Below are 23,869 nucleotides of genomic sequence, written 5' to 3'. Positions count from 1 at the left end.
GGAAAAGCGCAAATACTCACTGTGCCCGACATCTTGTCTAGCTCGCTCATGGCCTCGTGGATAGCAGCTTCCAAGTGATTATTCAGTTTCCCCGGTCTGTCAGACAATATTTATATTATTTACTTTTAGGCAGAAGAAAACTTTACAATTATAAACTACAACAAAAAGATAGCTTAAAAAATAATTATTACACTTGAATCCATCTACAGGATGAGGAAACTGACCGGAGAAGCAGCTGGTTCAACTCCATGTGACCAACATGTTTATTTATGCTTCTAATGAACTTCTCATAGCTCTTTAACTGAAAATGTCCCACTGTTGTAATACAGGAGTGAGACCTGCTATGATATATGGTTTGGAGATGGTGCCAAGCGGTTCATGGATGTAGTGAAGGAGGACATTCAGAGGGGTGGCATCAGAGGAGGAAGCTAGCGTTAGGGTGAGATAGAGGCAGATGATTCCCTGACGGGAGCAGCCAAAAGAATAAGCAGTGCAGGAAAGATAATTTAGAAGTTACAGGGAAGTATATGATTTTATATACTATTTGATCTTTTTGTAATTTTACACTCTTCTAATATTTTGACACAAGTTTATAGTATACACTGTGATGACTTCCATCATTATTTGTTGTTCGGAGGATTACAGAACCTCCAATGTGTCCATATTTGGGTGTTAAAATGATACGAGTGTGCTGTAACACATAGGTCACTTAAACAGACCTTTAAAGCTTTAATTTTGGATTATTGAAATAAAAGACTAGAACAGTTTTTAATATCTACCCTGGAAAAAAGAAGCTGTACATGTGTAGTTTGTGGAAACAGAGCCACTGAATAAAGTATTCCGACTCTACCTCTGTCATTTTAGTTCAGTCACTTCAGGGTTAATGGTCTATTTTTGCCCCAAAGCGTTTAAAGTTTTATTGTTTCACTTAAACAAATGTTTGCCTCTCCTTTACTGCAGGACACCATCTTTAACCACTAGGTGTCAATGCCACTTTGGATAAAGATCATCAGAGGAAGCACGAAAAGGCCTCGCTCAGCTCAAACTACAGCAAAGGTGGGTTTATATTATTAATGAAGCACCAGTGTGCTGGGTGAGGTTACTTACTTTAGGCCTCTTTTGGCGGCGCGGTCGAATGCCTCCAAGTCATGAGTTAGTGTTTTCAGCTTCTCTGGCTCTACCTGCACAAAGAAAAGTGGAATCAATTTGAGCACATTCAGCACCAGACTGAAAATTTCCCACCAAGCACCAGGAACTGATGCTCAATTTGAACTCCGGTTTATCACTTCGGCGCGTCTAGCGGATAATTTGGCAGTCACCGTTTGTCGGACATGCTCTGTTCTGCACTTCTGATTTGGCAGGTAAAGCCGTGGATGTGTTTTTGGAGTAATTTGGAGTCCATCTGCCTCGATGGCCGCTGGACAGAAATTTAAAAAGCTCTATTTCCTTCTGACTTTTCAAAGCTGCAATATTTGAAAGTTACAGTCAAATACGAGTTATTCTCGACTTATTGGCAAGCAACTCCCTTTAACTGGAAGATAATTCATTGTAATCCAAGACTCGCTGAAACTTTTAATACTGGGATTGCTGCTCATAGCCTCCTCAGGCTGAGGCGCTGGCCGGCAAAATGGTGACAGGTGGTGACAGACTACCCCGGCCCCTCACCTTGGCCTGCTCCCGCAGCTGCATGGCAGCGCTGTGCACTTGCTCATCCCCGGCCAGCTTTGCAGGCCACGGCGGGAAGCCCTTCAGCTGGCCCCAGACCAGCTCTCCCATGTTGAAGGTCCTGGACCGGTAGTGGAGCAGCTCCGACGAGGGCGAGTCTGGCTGCCGGAGGTCCTCCTCACTGCTCAGGCTCTTCGTGTCCGAAGGGCTGGGCGCCATTCCATTGAAGTGGCCGTTGTAGTGGCTGTAGTCTTTGGCTGTAGCCAGAGGGCCCTCCAGGCTCGTGGAGGAGCTGGGTGACTGGTCGTCATCCTGCCGTGGAGGGCCCAGGACTTCTCCGTAGCCCCGGGTGTTGAAGTGGGGCGTGGTGCCGTTGAGATGGGCGCAACGTTCCACCGTCTGCTCCAGACGTTCCTTGTAGTTAGCTGGTGCCCGACCGCAGTTGTTGAACCGGAAGCTATCATCGAGGTAGGCCTTATCGTGGGCCATCACCAGGCCGTGGTCGTTGGACCCATCGGTGGGGCAGGGTGGCGCAGGGGCCAGACTGGCAGGTCTCTCCATGCAGGGACTACTCCTTACTTGGGTCGAGCACTCCAGGAACTCCTCACCACCCCAGGCGTTGTTGTTGTTCTGACTGTCGAAGCCTCCCCCATGATGAGTCTCCCCGTCCCACTGCCCCCTGGGAGTCCCGCGTCCAGGAGAACGGAAGTAATCATTGGCTTCAGGGCCATCCGGAGTGCTCTTCCCTGGATCCATGTTCTTCTGACCCCGCCCAGGCCTCACCTGCCGCACTCTGGCTTGCTGGGGTATGGTCTCCCCTTCCTGGTGCCCATGCAGGACTGCGCTGACTGCCTGGGGGAGGTTGACGGGTTCCCTTATGGAGGCAGTGAAGGCACTCATGGCACTGAGGGCGGGCACCGGACTCGCCTGCGTTGTCCCGCTCACTGTCGTGGTGATGGTTACATGCACGCCTTTGCTGGCTGCGTCCACAACAGCTCTGTAGATGGCGTCCACCGATTCTGGCCCTCCGCCGGGGGCTCTGTCAGAGCTAGGCGTACCCGCTGGAAGTCCCTCACCTTGGGGCTGCTGCTCCTCCCCAAATTGTGGGTGTGGCAGCATCCCCTGCTGTGGATACAGAGAGGGGCCATTGTGATTAGAAATGTCATCTAAAACATCTGAAATACTACACAGATCAAAACATGACTCATTGCTCCACCTGGTAGTTCTGGTAGAGGCAGGCCATGGAGCCGGAGTTGGTGTTGTTGCTGTCAGCGTAGGGCGGGTTGTCGGAGAAGTGCTGCTGCCCCTGGTAGGCAGGATGAGATACCACTGCTTGCTGCATGCCCTGATGGACCTGCTGCGGGTACATCTGACCTCCACCGGCGTTGACATGTGGCTGTAGAGCGCCCATTCCACATCCAAGTGACGAGGGGTTTCCTGCAAAACAACAGGGAGAGGCCGGTGAGCTCGAACCATCAGACATGGTGTGTATTTTAATACAGACAGCACTGATACTTCACGACTAAGGAACTAAGCAATATTTTATATTTTTGGTAAAACATATGATAAAGCATGCTGAAGTGTAATTCTAGTTACATTTTTTTTTTAAAACAATCCACAATATTCACTGCATTCATCAACAAGAATGGATGGCCTACATCAAGGATGTCAAACAAAGGACCTGTGGCCCCCAGCCAGACTACCAAAGGGTCCAGTGTTTGGAGCCTTCACTGAATTTCGTAGAGGTGGGAATCACCAAATTTTTAACATTTTTCTGTAACTGCAAATCAGTACCTGTTTTAACCAATAAGATAACACTATCGTCAAATGGCCATCTATTTCTTGTGGACATAAGGAGATTGCTTTCCTATTTTTTTTTCTCATTTTTCAGTTAAGTTAACTTAATATAAGTTTGTAGGGTTTATTGTCATTTCACATGGTATTTACAGAAATCCACAGCTGAAACGAAATGTTGTTCCTCACCAGCCTCTACAGTGCAATAATCAATAACAAATTATTAATAAATTAATAATAATTTTGCATTCAAACGCTGCAAGAACTTTTCATTTCTTATACCTGATACCTTTTTTTGTAAGTGCTGATCTAAAACCTGAATTTAATAAGCAGACAGCCGCAGACTGGCACTCATTCCTCTTATAATTCTTTAAACTCAAATAAAAGAGCACGTGCTAAGGTGCACTGTAGTGCAGTGTTGACTGTCTCTAATTTGCAGATAGCGCAACATGCTGCTTGAAAATCATCAGGTGACTGCATGCTGCTCTCACCTTTACTTGCTCTCACTGTGTGCCCACCTCCTCACACATGCACACAAACTCACTTGCAGAGGGGAGCTGATAAGTGAAATCCTACTGACGTCAGTGTCAACACATTTCGTTACCGTAATAGTGCAACAAAAGCTTTTCCAATGAGCACCGGACAAGTGACAACATCACAGCTGTCAGAGTTTTTCAGCAATACCGTCTCACCTGACCACACAGAAAAGCGGACCCTCTGCTACACCTGAGCACTCTAGGAAACCAAACCACCTTATACTGAATCCAGCTCTGAGTCGGGATTGGACTAGATGAGTACATTCCTACTTTAGAACCCATCCATCCATTTTCTTAAACGCTTATACAGCTTTTATACAGCAGGGAGCTGGAAACTATCCTGGCCAACACAGGGAACAAACATTCACACCCTTGGGCAATTTAGGTTCACCTGCTAATCCTAGTTTTCAGGTAAGATGTCAACTTGCCTGCAAACACTCGCCAACTACTCACTGAGTGGTGAGATCACAAACAGGAAACAGAGAATATTAAATAAAAGGTATATCTAGGGCTAAAATTGGTGAAAGCAACTCAGCTAGCAAACAAAGATAATTTGCCATTAGTGCTCCCAATTAGTGGACCAGTCTGCCCAATCAAACCAGAATACAAACTTCTCATTTAAATGGCATCATATTATGTAATTTTATCAAAAGGCTTAAAGTAGTGTGTTTTAAATCCTGTCTAATATTTTGTTATTCTGCCTTGTCTTCAGTTGTATTTCTGGAACGTCACCATAATACTTTAACTTCATTCAGTGACGCACTCTGTAACTCTGTTAATAACAGTGCCGTATAAATAAAAATCATAAATATAATTAAAAATCTCAGCAGCTGTAGCATGTTTTTTTTAAATCTCTTGTGCCCTTGTGTTCATCTGTGTAATAAACCTCTCAGTTCGGTGGATTTTAAACCTAGAAAATGAGTTGCTTAGAAAGTGTCCCCCGACCGTGGCTTCTACAATCAAAGAAACAAAGTTCCACATTAGCAATCTGTTGCTCCCAAAGCTAACAGATGGACCCGCTGCCAGATGCACGGTACAGCCAGACTTGTTAGCGAAGCATCCAAGGACAGAACATGAAGAAAATACACGGAGGCCACAGATGTATCAATGAATGAAGAGAAAGCCCAGCAGCAATGTTATGCAGACAAAGCCGGAGCGCATACAGGATCTCAGCAGCCTGACGTGTGTGTGTGTGTGTGTGTGTGTGTGTGTGTGTGTGAGAGAGAGCAGCGACTGGAGCAGCTGGTGCGATGCGACGTAGCTGAAGGGCAGCTGTGTGTTCTCCATTTTTTTCCTCCTCTTTTCTTTCTTTCCCTCTCTCTCACTCTCTCTTTAATGCTGAGAGCCACGACTCGGCCATCCCCCCTCTTCCTCCCCACGTCCTCTCCGCTACTGCTATAATATAGTGACGGCTGTTGCTGGGGGAGGTTGCCTTGGCAACCGAGTGATGATTGGTGGTGCTGTCCGCTGCCAGGAAGCTTGTTTGGAGGTGGTGCTGGTGGTAGGGGAGTTGTGGTGGATGGGTGGGGGGGTTACGAGGGTCGGGTGGTGTGATTTTAGCCTGCTGGGGGATGGGGGCGGTGGTCAGCTGGGTTGAAGGGGGGGGGGGGGGACCGGGAGGGGTTTACAATGAACTTTGGAGTATTTGTTGATGGCAGGAGAAGGGGGGGGGGGGGGGGGGGGTGTTCAAAGCTTGCACGCTGTATAGAAACAGATGGTCAGAGGCTAAAGCTAAGACGCCAATGACTAGGCCACTTTCAAAGCGTTTCAGGGCTCTTCAGACAGTAACATCCACCATTCAGTGACAAAAACACTATTTAGCCTGCTCCCACCCACCAACATTTACTGAATATTTCCCCTAAATGTCCAAATGGTAACGCTGCCAACAGGAGAACTCCAAGGCCAAAATACATAAATGAGACTTTAGCTGAAAGCTAAAAGTATATTTGTTCAGCATGTGGTCAAAACATAACTTCATCTACAGTGCTGTAAAAAATGTAAAAATGCCCCAATCCTTATTCATTTCTTACTGTGCAAATTTAAGATAATCAAACTATTTTTAGTATTAGACAAAAATACAGAAAAGCAAATTTTATATGATGATTTCATTTATTAAGGGAGAAATGCTACTCAGTGCTACCCAAACCTACGTGGCCCTAAGGGAAAAGGTAATTGACCCTCTTGTTCTATCATGAATTAACCTTATTAACTCGTTTTTTTCCGAGTTCAGTTTTCCTAGCCAACACAATGTAAAGAAGTAGCCGAGAAACAAAGTAATTGACATCCAGTGAATTACGGTGAGAGCCGTTACCCACAAAATGGAGAAAACCTGGAAGAGTGGAGAGCCTTCCCAGGAGTGGCCAACCTACCGAAAGTACTCCAAGAGTGCATCGAAGACTCATCCAGGGGTGAATCATGAACTCTGCCCATAGGCCTGCAGTTCTTTATATGTTCTTTTCAGTTCTTTTGTGACCTCCTTTGCTACAGCCACATGTGCACGGGTATTTTTTGTAAACATAGCCTGTTTCATGCATACTGACAATGGAGCTTTTGCAAAACTCCTGACAGGGTGAAGATTTCAGAAAACTGCGTTTCTGCATTTACATGTGGACAAAGGTGTGCGTTTTTTATGTCCCTTTATGATAAAAGGCTGTGCGCTGTGGCTTTTAATCAGCCATCATTTCTTCACGGTTACTGTTATATCACTACCTGATGATTTGGCACACTTTTCACAGCTTTTGAGATATTTTTCAAAACACACTCTGAGAAATCTCTATTTTAAAAAAAAAATACCCATATACATATGGACATAGCCAAGGAGGTCACAAAAAACCCATAACAACATCCAAAGAACTGCAGGCCTCACTTGCCACAGTTAGGGTCAGAGTTCATGAGTCAAGTCAACAAGAAAGAGACTGGGCAAAAATGGCATCCATGGGAGAGTTCACCAAAAAAGATCATAAAGGCTCATCTCACATTTGCCAAAAAACATCTGGATGATCCCCAAGATGTTGGGGAAAATATTCTGTGGACTGACAAGACAAAAGCTGACATTTTTGGAAGGTTTGCATCTGACATAAAACTACCACAGTATTTCATAAAAAGAATATCACACCAACAGTCAAACATGGTGGCATAACCTGGAAGTCCCGAGGACGGATCGTGGGACCCGTGCGTGGGGCTGCATGGCGTCAACGCGTTAACAAGCTAACCGCACTAACGCATTGATGCCATGCAGCCCCACGCACGGGGCGATCCGCTGTAACTCGTTAACGGAGATTAGCTGTGTTAATGCAGTTACGGCGTTAACGTCATTTTAACGAGATTAACGATACCAGCACTAAAATAATAATCTCCAAATGTTTTCTTTTTACTGACCACCTCCTCTTTGATAGCTGCCGTGTCCATCTTGTTGTTGCCTGCAGGTGAAGCGATGGGGGAGGGGAGTTGTGTTAGTGAAGGAGAGAGGTGAGGCAGAGTAACGTTGCGTAGAACGATAAACAATATTGTCACATCTCATTTAAAAATATATCGATATATTTAAAAAGTCGATATATTGCCCAGTCCTATAATAATGTCTGACCATCAGTTATTGTCCTGAAGCTAAAGCGAACTTGGGCTGTGCAGCAGAACAATGATCCAAACCACACCAGCTAGTCCACCTCTAAATGGCAAAAAAACCAACAACAACAACAACCCACAAATGGTTCTGGAGTGGCCTAGTCAAAGCCTGGACTTAAAGAGGCTGTTCATGTTTCAAAACCACCCAAAGTGGCTAAATTAAAACAATTCTGCAAAGACAACTGCCAGTTGTGGCACAACCATCTCCTGTCACTCCTTCAATTCAGGGTCACGGAAAACCAGGAGCCTATATTTAACTACCACAATGCAAGAGGCAGGGGACAACATGGACAAGTCGCCAGTCTGTTGCAGGGCTAAGGACTAAGTGTAAAAAAAATGCAATAACTAAGAAATTGGGAAATTTTCATAGCCCTGTAAGTACGCTCAACTATCATTCAAAAAATGTTTATAATAGTCTAATATGAGTTGCATAACGCTTAATTTCATATTGTTTAACCCTCTTCTCTGACATTAAAAAACAAAATGAAGCATTCAGAAAACCTTTAACGATCACTAAAAACATTAATGCTGAACTTCTCTTGCAGTAATTATACAGCAGGCATCTACTGAGCAGAACAAGAAATTCCCTGTCAAATGTACTGATATACATTCAGCTAAAATCCAGCTAAACTCCCTGTGCTTTTTACACACACAAAAAAGAAAACTATCAGCTACAACCCTGATTGGCTGGTGTGTTAAAGCCCAATAATGACTGGCCTTGCAAACTGGAAGCACTCGCTCTGCAACATGGGGCAACTTGAGGGGCTCATGTGATGACCAAGATTTTGATTAAAGGTTCACAAGCATCACAGAATATTTTTAGTTCTGATCTAGTGTGGGAAACACAGCTGTAGATGCATCGTGAGGCATTATAAAGCAGATGGTACAAAGGGCACTTGAGGCTATCTTCTGCACCCTGAGCAGGTTAACAACAGCAGACCATCCAGGAAACCAAATGAACTTATTCAGTGGAAATTAGTAGAAAAACAGTAAAACGTGGCAACATAATCTCAACTAATAGAAAACAGACGTAACAAGCAACAGGTGGAGGCAACAGGCTGCTTCTCCTCTTCTGCAGCGTTGGACTCCATATGGTGTTGAGTCAGACCTGCCTACATGCTGGTTCAATTATAATGTGGAATATAGTCCTCTGTTTCCAAACAGCTTGCAGGATTGGTTTCATCTTCTGACAGTCGGAGCAAAGCTTGCATGAACTGGGAGATTTTCCTACAATTTTTCACCAAAACATCACCTTAACGCTCATTTTTCGCTGCACATTTTTATTTTTGGACTCTGTTAGAGTAGCTTTACATGAGTCACAGCTCAAAATAATCTCTATTGTTACACTGATCCTTGGTGGAGTCATTCTGTTTATCCACATAGCTAAAATGTTCCTCAGTACTGTGAAACTGAAATATTTCAACAGAAAGGTGTTTAGTGTCTGCATTAAAAGACTGCTTCAATGGAGTGCTTAAGAAAATGGAGCCACAACATATCACAACAACAGCTGTGATATGGCAATTATTACTATAAGGTACAGACTCTACAATACTAGAGAGAACCCTAACAATTAGACAACCCCCTATGAGCAAGCATTTGGCAACAGTGGGAAGGAATAACTCCCCTTTTACCCCCCCCCCCCCCTTTTTAAAGAAATCTGAACTCTTTTGTTTGTTGTGACACAATTACGTTCTGTGGTCCGTATGAAGGGCTTTATTAACAATAGGCAACTCCAAAATATATTCTGAACACACAAATTATTTGCACAGATTTCACGTGGCCAGTGTGTAAAGCCCTGAACTTTGTCTTAATTGGCCGCTTCTCATAAATAGAAGATCTGAAGAACTCTTGCTTAAAATATCCCCATATCATAGTTCAAACAGCCAAAATAGTTCCAGTTCAATGTCTACAAGGCAAAGAAACAGACACAAGCAGTTGACACCCTTGAATACAGGATCAGTTTCATGATAACTGAATGGAGAAACTTAAAAAAGTGAATTTTAGCCAAACTCCAAGGCTCATATCACCCCATGTAGGATACTTGTCTAGTCAAAGCAAGTTGTAGCATGTGAAAGGTCTTCTTTTTGCCCTACATTTAAATATCAGGCTCATCTTGTATCTGTGATTCCTCCCGTATGAATCTAATTCTCAGGGCAGGATATAGAAATAATCATGCTGAAACTAAGTGGAAAATTAATTTTGCTGTAGTTTAACAAAGCCTCAGTGTTTCCATGTGAATATCCTGTATGCAGGAAAGAATAATTAAAATGAGCCACATTTCAACCTAGTATAGTATATCCTTCCTAGTACGCATCCTTTCCTAATGTGAAAGTAAAAATTTACATTAAATATACTAAAAAAAAATAACTGAACAAAAAATCCATCAGATTCTGAGGGGGTCAGATTGGATGACTTGTCATTCTTTTTTAAAATTCTTATTTTAAGTACTTAAAAGAAGAATTAAACAGTACTTTTGACTCTGAAGACTTGAAACCAAACCTCAGGCTATAATTAATCTCATTTAAACATATGCTTCTCCTCCCATCCCTATCTCATGGCCTACAGAAGACCGCCTGAATTTCAATGAGTTGACTTTGGGAAGGGGAAAAAAAAAAAAATCAGACCAACAGGGCACCTGGTGATAAGAACAGGTGGCCTGCAGCAGCCCTTGGTGATATTGCCATTATAAACCATATGAGGACACATGGACACACAATGAATACATAAACTCGAAGTCCAGTCCCCTCAGCAGGCAGGAAAGAGGAGGGGGAAATAAAAAAAAATAAAAAAAACAAGATGTAGGTTCTTTCAGCAGTTTCAAAAACATACAATCACTCATACACACACAAATAAACAGATGCACATACACACACTGTAATACACAAGCAGCAACAGACACACACACAGGCCTAAACCCTCATCAAAGGCTTCACTCTGGTCTCCATTCAGGGTCTATCGTTACTATAGCGACCGGCTTGCTGGGAGAAGCTCTTTAGAGCGCCCTATCTGGGTTGCTTCCCTTAAAGCGTGATGCAGATCCCATTTCCATCTCCTTACACCATTGACTGATGCTAGCATACAAATAAAACAAAGGGAAACACTGGCTGACTGACAATTAGCCCGGCCTTCCAAAGGATGAGGGGGCTCCCGCTCATTAGCTCGGAGATACTGGAGGAACCTGACGGTCTAAGCTCAGGGCCTATCACCTAAATCCCTCGGTTTTAGCTCGCTCATAACCATAGAAACCACATCTTAATCGAGATTATCGCAGGGAGGGGAGTAAGGGATGTAAACCGAGGTTATTCTGTTTCTATCTGTGTTATTAGGCACATTTTTCCTTAAATAGATCGCTTGGAAAACGGTTCTCCCACATCTTGGCAATTTCACCAACATACATCTAAAATTTTAAGCATTTCACCATTATTTTTCTCCAAAAACACAGCCGGTAATCTCACATTCCTGTGACCTTCATAGCACACACCTGAGCTCTAAGTTTACAATTACTCAAGAAGGTCCTTCTTGAGTAATCATGCTTCCACAAAACTCTTTCTTATTTCATTTCATTTTTTATATATGCGGTTGCAAAGCTATTTACAGAGCCACCTGGCAATTCGGCACAAAGCACAGTGTCAGAAAAATGATGGTGATTCTGCCTTTCTCCCTCTGAGAAATGCCCAAACTGTGTAAAGGCAGAACAACAACCCGTAAACTGCATATCCCTGGACAAGAGGTTCACGCTCCTGCATGTACACAAGCAGCCATGCTAGCATCTGTTCCTCTAACATCGAAAACAGTGGACAATCTACAAAAACTTCATAAATAAGTGGTTACTTACGTGTACCGACAGTCCTGGGTGGTTACTCATTGTGTCTTTAAAAACAAGAACCGCTAAACATGAAAGCAGAAAAACTGCAAAAATACAAGTACACAGCTAAAGCTAGCAGGTCCACTAGAATCACAAGACCGTGTTTGCCTTTTTTTCTTTTTTTAAATTTCCACCATTTTTATAAATCTCTCTTCGTGACTCAACCAAAAGGTACATACCGAACTCCCAGAGAATGTACTTTCCCTTTGAAATTAGCCTATAGATCCCCTTTACCTCCACTTTTGAAAGTCATGGAACTCCCAGCCCAGTCAGCAGTGCATCTTTCGAGGCTCACCCTCCTACCCTAATCCTCTTCTCCAAAAAAAATATTATTTTATCTATAGACAATGGATGGATTAAAAGTTTTAAGTTATAATGTTAAGGGTCTCTATAGCACCACTGCAGGAAACACACCTGAAAAAACGTCCTGGGCAGAAAAAGTGTATTTTTTCTTACCTTAATCAGGAAGAAAAATAGGTGTAGCTATACTCATCCACAGACAAGTTAATTTTACAGAAACTCTGAGGGAAGATAACATTTTATTGAACAGATTAATTGACGGATGGGAGGTATGCCTTGTCTACATATATGCTCCCAGTGAGGATGACCTAGGCTCTGTCAAACATGTATTTAAAATGAATATCAGCTATAGCTCAGGCCTGTTGCTGATGAGGGAAGATTTTCATTGTGTGATGTCTCAATCATTAGACTGATAACCAACCTCTAGGGCTCCCTTATCACAGGTAAGTAGTAGAGGTGGGAATCACCATACATCCCACGATACGATATTATCACAATACTTAACGCACGATACGATATTATTGCAATTTTTTAAAATATTTTGCGATATTCAGATTCTGTACATAAAGGTAAACTTTATCAATATTCATTTTATCTAATATCAAAGTCTCACACTCAGTCTTTCTCTCATTTCAGTCAGTTTTATTGTTGACAAACTGAACGGTTTGTATTACAGTCTAGTCCAACTTAACTGAATGCAACCATCTGGTACAATTACAGCTATTCTGAACTATGCAATTTATGAAAACTATGCAGCCCATTCAGCAACTGAAGAATTTGAAAGTAAATTAAAGGAAAATATAATTTTACATTAAATAAAAAAGTTTTAAACTTAATTAAAATAAAACATGTCTTAAATAAAATAAGTAAACTGTCATGTTTATTGCTGCCAAAAAAAAAGTTAAACACATTTGGACAGTGAAGGAATGTCAGGATTCTTGCTCAGAAAAAGGATCAACATGCTCTGAAGTCAGAGCATGTTCCAGTCCACAAAAACCTTTTTTGCAACAAAATATCGATTTCTGCTGTCCCTGTATCGATACATTATTAGCAAACAAAATATCACGATACTACACAGTATCGATTTCCCCCCCCCACCCCTAGTAAGTAGAATATGCTTGAATATTAAGCTACAGAAACAGGCCTGGTGGTTGTCTGAAGGTCTAAGTTTCCTAAAAGAAGGAGTTTCACATTTTACCCAAGTAGACACTGTTCCTACACTAGAACAGACTTATTTTTCACCTCACAAGTAGAGATATATAGAATTAAAAATGTTGAGATTCTCCCAATTAGGGACTGAATATACTCGATGTATCGCAAGTTTTTCTACGCACGATGGTTAAAATGGCTTTATCGTAACCATCGAGTATAAATTGCCATGGCAATATTAAGCTGTCTGCATGTAATTCACTATAAGGTTTTTTTCTCCCTCCCACATGCCGCGAACGGATAATTTAAAAAAAAAAACAAAAAAAAAAAAACACATTGAATTGCTGATTTGAATGAGTATACCAGTGCAATTTTAGGCACTATATGGTTTAAAATAACATTTGTTTTTGGAGTTTATTTAACCATATCGTGATATATATCGTGTATCGTGATGTAGCCAAGAAATATCAAATTAGATTTTCCTCATATTGCCCAGCCCTAATCCCAATCACATTGACAGACCATTCCCCACTAGTACTTCTCTGGAACACAGGCCACGATGGGAGATTAAATGCATGCCTTCTGAATGATAAAGATTTCACTTCTTTCGTAGCACCAGAGTATTCAACATACATGGCAGTAAATGACACACTAGTAATGTCTTCCCTTATAGTTTGAGATTGCGTAAAATCATACCTTGATAGAGATGGTGTTACCTAGATGGAGGTTTTGAACAATGTGACAGGTTGTAATGAATCCTGAATAAACATTAAGATTATTGATGTTCAGCATTTTCCATACTTTCCTCCTGTTTCTACCTGTCATACAGCTAGTAGTAGGTTTAATCTCATCTCACCTGTCTCGGAGACGCTCTGGGTACAGCTTCCATCACCACCTCCATGTGGAATCACCATGTTAGTCCGTCCCATGCTATGAAGCTGTGAGGGGTGGGGGCCAGGATGCGATAGTGGTGGGGGGTTAGTGTTTGGGCGCCCCAGCGCTATGCCGTCAGGTCCCACCAGTGTGCCGCCTGGCCCCATAGGCCCACAGTTACTCATGGAGGATGCCTGCATCTGAGCCATCATGTCCGGGAACTGGCCTGGACGTGGGCCCAGGTGGCCCCCAGAGGTGTCCATGTTCTGGCAGTGCTGCAGGGTTTCCCCTGGACCCCGCAGCCTCTGCTGGACAAGGAGGTTCTGCTGAGTGCCACCGGGGACCATGCCGGTATTGTCGTTGTAGTGTAGCGGTGCGACTCCTGAAGCGCCAGATGCCGGTCCGGGATTTAGACCTGGACGATGACCACTGCCTGCCAGGTTGTGAGAACTGTGGCTGCTCATGGACTGAAGAAGCTGGGCCATGGAGGTGTTCGGGTGAAGGTTTCCGAGTCGTCCCACTTTTCGTAGCTGCTCAGTGGCACTGGGGCCTGGCATGTGGTGTCCTCCTATGCCTGGCTTGCTGAGCATGCTATACACCATGTTGTTGTCATGGTTTACGGCACCGCTCCCGGATGATTGCTTTCGTTTGCGCATGGGATCCCTCTGCTGGGCCATGAGCTTGTCTCTGAGAGCTGCCCGGCCGCTCTGGCCCTCAGGAGTGTTGAGCAGCATGGTGGAGTTTGGCGGGAGCATGGGATTTAAAGTGCTGTGTCCTTCCATGCCTCGAGGGCCACTCACGGGGCCAGGATGTCCTCCACCCCCTCCATTACCTCCACCACCTGCCCCCATGCCTGACATACCAACACCACCAGCAGCCATGCCAGTAGTGCTGTTGCCAGCAGCGCTGAGTTTGTTTTGATTTGCTAGCTGTGCTTTGGCTGCGGCTGACAGGAGGCTGCTGGCGGGGAAGGAAGCGGCATTCTGTTGGTTGAGGATCTGGTTGAGGGGCATCCCCAGGAGTCCCGGGTGACCCTTCTGGGAAGCACTGGGCGTGGCCAGAGAAGATGACGAGGAGGAGGAAGAGGTTGGAGAGTACATGGGGTTGCCGTGCTGCTGGGCGCCAATTGAATTTGCCATACCGGGCAGCAGCTGGGAGTCTTTGTACTGATGGAGTGCATCGGTTTTGTTGGTGGAGGGGCTGGAGGGCATGGCGGGCCTGGGAGACCCCATAGCTGATCGAGGGGAACGAGGAGGAACCTTTATGGTGCCACACGGGGCCTGATGTCCCGAGGGCATCGCAAAGTTACCGTGGTCAGAGGAGGTGGAGGATGAACGCGAGCGATGAGGGGAGGCCTCTATTCTCCCAAGCGCAGGCCCAGCCATGTGGACAGGTGAGGTAACGGGGGAGGGAGACATGGAGGAAGCCGGACCACCCTGCTGAGTCCTTTGAACATGGCCACCATGACCCACAGGCCCAGGCTTCACTGTGGGTAACGGTAAGTTGCTTGGCAAGGGAACAATGGCGGGAGGGGGTATGTTTACATTCATCACTGGTACCTGAGAGTGGATGTTAGGCTGGAAGTTGGAGGGTGTTGGGGCATTGGTGGGAGTCTGGCTGACTGGCTTGTTAGGGATGGGGTCCAGGATGCCTAAGGGGTCCTTTTCAGACGTTAACTGCCTTTTCTGGAGGGCACAGGATGGCGGTATGGATGGAGGGGGCGGTACAGGGTGCACAGGGGGCTGTGTTTTATGGTGAAATGTTGCACGGGGCATATCCATACCAGGGGGGAAGTTCCCCCGCGGCATGTTCATGTTAATGACAGGGCTTTTGGCAGTGGCCGTTGGGGAGAGGGGCGTGCTAGTCCTTCCTGTCATGGCACACGATGGCTGGCCTGCTGGGGAGCCGTGAAGCATCACACTAGGCGGGGAAAGAGGTGTCCTAGTGTTTCCGTGGATAGAGGCTGAGCCAGGGCTACCGCCTCCTGGAAACCCACAAGGATTGGTCCTTGTAAAGCCCTCAGGGCTGCCCAGAGTTTCTGTACTGGGAGACTGCGAGCCATCTCCATAAAGCTTAGCACCAGATGGAGGTGGGCTCAACATGCCTCCATACCCGGACCGGTAAGGGGATTTAGGGCCTGGCTCCCCGCTGCCCAGCCTCTGCAGCCTGGGGTACCCAGGGTAATGCTCTGGCTGCTGGGCTCCACCCAACTCCTGGGGTGGATACAGCCTCTGCTGCTGCTGTCCGCCTGCCATCATCACCTTGAAAGGGTTCTTACAGTCAGGGCCAACAGAGTTGGGCACGCCATCGTGGGGTTTAGTCCTTATTGCTCGTTGAGTTGTGGAATGCACAGCAACCACAGACGATGTACCTTAAAGAGAAAAGAAAGAAAGAAAAGGAAAGTCTGAGTTAAACCAGGACCAACAGCTTGGAGAAAACATTAGTCAGAAGAAGAAAGTAACTATTATTCACCTCCATGTATAGTTTAACTCAAAATGTAGGACTTTAATAGGCTGGCAAGTTATTTACCAAGAGAGCCTTCTTCCTTCTTGGAAATATCGCTAGAATAAGACAATTATATACAACATATACAAGATGGCGCTGGAGTGACGGCAGCCTTTCCAAGTAGCTCTGCAACACCGCACCTTTTTCTTAACTTTAACTTTTTTTAGACTAGGCTTTCAAACTTTATTTCACCTTCCTCTAGTTACTCTACTTATACCTCTTAGATATAGCGATACAAGATGGATAATGCACTTTTTAAAACTTCTGGAACCAGCTCCTTCATCTATTCGAGAGCGGAACTACTGGCACCAAGAACAAAGGGACAGACCAGCATGCGACACAACATCCCGGCTGAGATAAAGAGGAGCTACAGAGGCTGCAAAGCTGGAGCGAGGAGAGCGGATCACCGGAGGCGATTCAAACCATCAATCCCGACAGTGATAATGGGCAACGTGAACTCGTTACAGAATAAGACTGATGAACTGTGCGCTCTGAACAACCACAGACTATACCGTGAGTGCAGCTTGTTTATCTTCACAGAGACGTGGCTAACCGAGCTAACGCCACAGGCTAACGTAGACCTATGCGGTTTCACATCCGTGAGAGCCGATAGGGACACGCAGGTCAGCGGAAAAAGCAGAGGTGGGGGACTCATTGTCTACGTTAACAACAGATACTGTAACCCTGGACACGTCTCCGTTAAAGTTTCGGTATGCCGTCCGGACCTGGAGCTGCTAGCTGTTAGCTTGCGGCCATATTATCTACCTCGGGAGTTCAGTCACGTGATCTGCGTGTGTGTTTACATCCCTCCGAGGGCTGACTCAACAGCTGCCTGTGAGAAAATACACACAGTCACAGCAAGACTTCAGACACAAAACCCCGAGGCTTTCATTAATATATCTGGAGACTTTAATCATGCCACACTGGATTCTACTCTGGCTGCTTTTCACCAGTTTGTGAATTGTCCCACAAGGAGCAACAGGACAATTGACCTACTGTATGCCAATGTGAGAGATGCATACAGAGCCACCCCCCTCCCCCCACTAGGGAAGTCAGACCACAACCTGGTTTACCTACAGCCACAATACACACTCCTCGTCCAAAGGCAGCCTGTCACAACGCGCTCCATCCGGAGATGGACCCCAGAAAAGGAGGATGCTCTGAGAGACTGCTATGACACCACAGACTGGGATGTGCTTCTGAGCCCACATGGTGAGGACATAGAGGGGGCGACACACTGTCTTACAGACTACCTCAACTTTTGTGTGGACACAGTCGCCCCTGCTAAGACGGTATGGTGTTATCCTAATAACAAACCGTGGGTAACACAGGAAGTCAAAACTGTCCTCAACATGAAGAAGAAGGCTTTCAGGAGCAAAGTGAAGGAGGAGATGAAAGCAGCACAGCAGGAGGTGAAACGCTGCCTGAGGGAAGCAAAGGACACCTACAGGAGGAAGGTGGAGCAGAAGTTGGAGAGGAACAATATGAGGGAGGTCTGGAATGGTGTGAAAACCATCACAGGCCACAACACCAAGAAAAGCACAGTGGGGGGGACTGTGGAGAAGGCAAACGAACTCAACAACTTCAACAAGTTTGACCAGCCCACAACCCCCCCACCCTCACCTTTACTACAGAGTCCTCTCCCCACTCTCCTACCTCCCTCGCTTCCTCTCCTTCCTGACACTATGACACCCCCCTCCTCCAATCCCTCTCTCAGCAGCAAGACATCTTCTCTCCCCCCCCTCCTCCCAAACATCTCCCAGTGTCACAGTGGATCAGGTCAGGAGACAACTGAGGAAGCTTCGCCCCAGAAAGGCAGCAGGCCCAGACAAGGTGTGTCCTAGGATGCTAAAGGCGTGTGCTGCTGAACTTGGGGAGCCGCTACAACGAGTCTTCAATCTCAGTCTGCGACTGGGGAGAGTGCCCGCCCTATGGAAGACATCCTGCATCGTCCCGGTCCCCAAAAGGAACCGGCCCAATGAGCTGAATGACTTCCGACCGGTGGCACTGACGTCACATCTTATGAAGACTCTAGAGCGGCTCTTCCTCAACCTCCTCCGACCACAGGTACAACATGCCCAGGACCCACTACAGTTTGCATACAAGGCGGATGTCGGAGTGGAGGATGCCATCCTGTACCTCCTGCATAGAGCCCACTCACACCTGGATGGGGGAAAAGGCACGGTCAGGATCCTGTTTCTTGACTTTTCCAGTGCCTTTAATACCATCCGGCCCTGTATGCTTCAGGAAAAACTGAACAGGATGGAGGTGGACCCCTGCCTGGTGGCTTGGATCTCCGAATACCTCACCGACAGACCACAGTACGTCAGGCTGAAGGACATCACGTCTGACACTGTGGTCAGCAGCACAGGAGCACCACAGGGAACTGTGCTGTCCCCTCTTCTCTTCACCCTGTACACCTCTGACTTCTGCTACAACTCTGAATTATGCCACATTCAGAAGTTTGCAGATGACACAGCCATCATGGGGTGTGTATCTGGGATGATCAGGAAGAGGAGTACAGAAGTCTGGTGAGGAACTTTGTCGCATGGAGTCACACAAACCACCTGCAACTCAACACCTCAAAGACTAAGGAACTGGTTGTGGACTTCGGTAGGTCCAGAGAAGGTCCACTGCCGGTTCAGATAGAGGGGGAGGAGGTGGAGGTGGTCAACAAGTACAAGTACCTCGGGCTGTGGGTGGACAATAAACTGGACTGGTCATGCAACACAGAGCACCTGTATAAAAAAGCCCAAAGCCAACTGTACTTCCTCAGGAGGCTGAGGTCTTTTAACATCTGCAGGAAGCTCCTGAGGATGTTTTACCAGTCAGTGGTTGCTGGAGTACTTTTCTATGCTGTGGTGTGCTGGGGGAGCAGCACAGCAAAGAAGGACTCATCCAGGCTGGAGAAACTGATCAGGAAGGCTAGCTCTGTGGTCGGCATGAAGCTGGACACTCTGGTGACAGTGGCAGAGAAAAGGACACTAAAAAAAACTGCTGGACATTATGAACAATGCTGGGCATCCTCTGCACATGGCCATTAACAACCAGAAGAGTCTGTTCAGTGACAGGTTGCTTCTCCCCAAGACAAAAACTAACAGACTTAAAAACTCCTTTGTCCCACACGCCATCAAACTGTTTAACTCCTCTCTGGAGGGGAGAGGGAGGGGAAACAGGTGGACAAAGGAGGGGGGAACAACTAAGCTGTAGTGCCTCTTCACCTCACTGTGCAATACTTTTTGTGCAATACTTTTGTTAATAGTCAACGTTGCAATAGACTCCATACTTGTATTTTTATTCCTATTTATTCTATTTATCCCCTTCGTATATTTTATTTATATATGTCTCTGTATTTATATGTATGTGTGTGTGTGTGTGTGTGTGTGTGTGTGTGTGTGTGTGTGTGTGTATGTATATATATATATATATATATATATATATAATATTCTGTAACTGTAACTTCTGTCGGTGCTGTGCTTTTGGAAACCGAATTTCCCAGAGGAACCCACCCGAGGGATTAATAAAGTTTTATCTTATCTTATCTCTTAATTCCTAACGCAACGTGATTATGAAACACTTGTGCATTCACTTCAAATGAACCAGATTATTGTGGTGCTCGCTATGCTGGACTCCCTAATAATACAAACTGAGAATAATCTAAAAAGCTCTTAAACACACACCTTTTTAATCTTACATATAACTGACTTTCAGTAGTACAACTGTAAAGGTGGATTGACCATTAGCAGACACAAAACAGATAGGTGATTTCTTGATTATTTTCATATTACTCTATATCTATTACTTCCAAGTTTGTGTCAATAAATTTCTCTCTGCATCTCCCTCTCTCTTCTTTTTCTCTGTTTTATACATCTTAAAGTATGATTTATATATGAATAGACGGTAATTTTAAGTATTTATGATTGTCTTTATTTTCGAGTTCAAATAAAAGTGAGTAGATTTGACAGAATATCACAGAGGCAACGTGAAAGGCCTGAAAACCTCCAAATATTTCATTTGCTTATTGTGTATAAGTTCAGCTAGAATTTTGAACTTCTACAATGGATAAATTACTTACCAAACTCACTGATATTTTCCAAAACTAGGACGTAAATTACATCAACACTGTCCTCTTTCATTTGGATTTACTGGAGCTAACTTCCAAGTGTCCTGACAAATGGTTTCAGAGCTGTAACGTATACTCATACCTCCTCCTGAACTGGTCAGTGCCAGAGGCGGGTGCGTCTCCATGCTCTTGTGCAGTGTGGCCACAGCCAGCAGCTTCCTCTTGTGAATGCAGAGTTTGGTGACATCTTCGTCTGCTTTCACATCCTCCGCTGTCCTCTGTTTGACAGCTGCCCCGGGGTCGAAGTTGAACACCTGAGAAGATAAATAAAAGTGGATAGAAGTCACTGAACTGACTTGGTCAATGTTTTGCTTGTTTACTCACAATCGTCAAAGGAGCTTGCAAAGAAAAGCGTCTGGACTTCTTTAAGTTGCTTGAAGATGTTTCACCTCTCATCTGAGAAGCTTCTTCAGTTCTAAGTAGTTTAAGTTTACTCACAATCTTTTTGCTTAATTAATTTACGTTTTGTACCATGTTTCTGCGCTCTCATGCAATGGCCTTTATTGTTAGCCATTTTATTGGTTTTATTCCCCATTTTCTGTCATATATACATATTAGGGGTGCAACGATACACAAAATTCACGGTTCGGTTCGGTTCGATACTTTGGTGTCACGGTTCGATATTTTTTCGATACAAAAAAAATGTTCATGCCTTTTTAATTTGTCATTTATTAAAATTATAAATATATATTTTAACTCAAAAGTACAGTTTTTAAATTTAACCCTAACCCTTGTGCGTGTTTTTTTATTTTGACAGCGAATGCGCACCTGCGGACCACTTATGTGCAGCCCTGGTTATTTAGCTCGTCATATTGCAGCCACAGAAATTATTTTGTCCATGAAACCATAAAGCTGCACTTTCTTTTTGCCTTATAGTCTGATTTGTCATAACTTCTCCGTTTTGTGGTAAGCTTTTCTTTGGCTGTCACTTCTTCACCCTGACCTGTCTTATTTGGCTCAGCAGAACTAAAATATATATCTGTCTGTGAAGGTTCTCAGTCATCCAGGTCATCGTAGTCAAATATTTATCCTGCTGCTTTTACACACGCACTCACATAAGCTCAGCGATTCTCTGCGCGATCAACCTCTCACATGTTTAAGCTTGCTGCGGGAGATTTCACTTGTCATGTTTGCATAGTAAGCTAACAATTAATAAGACGATGTCAGAGGAATTGGTGCACAAATTATCATCACTCACAGATCAGTGCTGTCGCTCTCTATACACAGTTTGCGCGATTGCAAAGTGAAAGCAAAAAAACAAGCGCAAATTCAAACGCGATTGCAATATGTCACATATTGACAGTGGCTCACCGATGCCAATGACATAATTACCCAGCTACATTTCTGAAAGAATGCAAAAGCATTGACATATATTTTTCCTTCCTACAATAGCCCAACGGGCAGGGAAGAGATAGATTTTGGTAAACCGACTGAAAAAAATCGCTAGCCCCGGGACGTCGGGCTAGCGATATTGCGAGCCCCGTATCTGATTGAGGAATCACTCATCTTTGTAAAAGAGAGTTTATTACAGAGAAATGGCTCTTTCCAAAATAAAAGCTATACTATCCGCTTCTTCTGGGCTATATTCTCAGCAGCATATTAAACATATAAGGAGAATCATGTGCTAACAGCTGTCTAAATGACTCGGCTAAAGTTAGTAGCATGCTTGTTGTTTTTGTCTTTGCACTAGGATGATGTCGGCGTAAATGTGCAGTCATATTCGTTGTGTTCCCACTAGTGCTTTCAGGTTAATCTCGTTGAAATGACCTTAACGCCACAACACGGCAAATCTCCGTTAACGAGCTACCGCCGATCGCCCCGTGCATGGGGCTAGACGGCCAACACGTTAACGAGCTAACTGCGCTAACACACTAGTTCCCACCCATGTAATTGAGCATTGCGTGGCACATCCAACATACTGTTTTACTTTAGTCCATGACTCGCTTACCTTCAGGGTCATACGTCACATGAAAACCAAAATAATTCCAAACGCCAGATCTGAATGAGGGTGGGGGAGGTCCATGTTACAAGGAGAGCTTAACTTCTGTCTCGCTAGCTTGCCCTGCGCTCTTCCTTCTGACTATGCTGTCTGTGTTGAGCGCTCAGTGAATCTGCATTCGACTACTCCGCCTAGGCTGCACACAGACAGCATCGTCAGAAGGAAAGTTGATAAAATAAATTACAAATTTTGTATTGTTCGATACATATGCGTACCGAACCGAAAGCACTGTATCGAACGGTTCAATATCGATACGAATATCGTTGCACCCCTAATACATATATATCATATACACTGTTAATCAAATTCACCATACCCGGGATGCCTTTTTCATATCTGTCTTTATTTATCAACACATCATCAATCGGGTCAAGCAGTCACACAAAGGTTGAGCACCTCCCCAATGAGAAAAACAGTGAAGTGCACTGGCAGCACAACAACTGGTTTTACAAAGGAAGATAAAACTGATATAGAACGACATAAAGCAGACTGAAACCAGCACAGCTGCTGCAGACAGCTCAGCAGACTGCGAGTGAGACTGAAGCACATTAAAAGCACCGTGTGAATGTGAGAGAGCTTTAAGTGCTTTGGTCAGTACGACTAAAAAGGTGCTGCTGTAATAATAAAGTTTAGCCTATTTGTATCCAGGAAAAAAAACCTGACAGCAGAGATCAACTGGGACCTCTATCATTAAGGTTCCAGTCACATCAGAGCAAGCAGTCTTCTCGTGACTAGTAAAAGAGCTAACTTGTCATCCAGGAGTTGAGCATGCAACCTCTGGGCAACCACTTTCAATCTCAAGATCACTATACAGACAACCTGTCTTCAAACAATCACAGTCCAACTCAGATTGACTGCAATCACCCTCAGATTGGTGAAGGTTTGCAAACAACTGCCATATAATTTATAAACACAGTCCGATTGCCAACATATGCCTGAGTTTCACTTCTGCAGGGAGTCTTTGCAGAGCCAGGTTTTTTTTTTTTTGTTTGCTTGCTTTTTAACTTCTTCATAAAATTCTAATGTCCATTTCAGTAGTTTCAGCAATCTCCCAGTAGGAACTCCATATTTACATTGATTATTATTCTTTAAACTGAGGTGATGATTGTTTGTCTCATTGATAAATAAAAAACTGTAGCTGGAAATGCACAGGAGGAGCTAACGGTGCAGAACAGGTTGCTCACAATAGTTGTTGGCTGCTTCAATCCAACACATTTCTTGGGAGGTGTGACTCAGGTTACAGCGTAGGATTTTCAGTTATGTTGTAAGTTAGGACGTACATTTCCGGCAGAAGTCTAAATACTATAATCAATCTGAGTCAGTCTGTAAAAACGAGTGCAGACTGACAACTACTTCCTGCAATGCAACTCTTTGCAGTAGGGGACTAAATGTAACTGGTTGTATTCCGATTGTATCACTATATAAAAGAAAGGGTGTAG

The 23,869-nt window shown here is 44.6% G+C and overlaps 1 protein-coding gene across 2 annotated transcripts in view; it reads right to left on the bottom strand.

The window, feature by feature from the left end:
- Window positions 1-23,869, bottom strand: part of LOC120746057 (methyl-CpG-binding domain protein 5-like) — a 49,286-nt gene that overhangs the window by 5,396 nt on the left and 20,021 nt on the right. For both annotated transcript variants that reach the window (XM_040051262.1, XM_040051264.1), the window contains exons 4-9: window positions 20,514-20,685; window positions 13,787-16,174; window positions 2,882-3,102; window positions 1,666-2,790; window positions 1,108-1,181; window positions 21-96 (exon numbers count right to left, since the gene is read on the bottom strand). In XM_040051262.1, the coding sequence (XP_039907196.1) occupies window positions 21-96; window positions 1,108-1,181; window positions 1,666-2,790; window positions 2,882-3,102; window positions 13,787-16,174; window positions 20,514-20,685 (4,056 nt within the window). The remainder of the gene's footprint in view (window positions 1-20; window positions 97-1,107; window positions 1,182-1,665; window positions 2,791-2,881; window positions 3,103-13,786; window positions 16,175-20,513; window positions 20,686-23,869) is intronic.

Source organism: Simochromis diagramma, unplaced genomic scaffold, assembly GCF_900408965.1.
Source record: "Simochromis diagramma unplaced genomic scaffold, fSimDia1.1 OVJJ01000107.1, whole genome shotgun sequence".
Taxonomy (NCBI): Eukaryota; Metazoa; Chordata; class Actinopteri; order Cichliformes; family Cichlidae; genus Simochromis; species Simochromis diagramma.
This window is presented reverse-complemented; position numbering and strand designations above follow the sequence as displayed.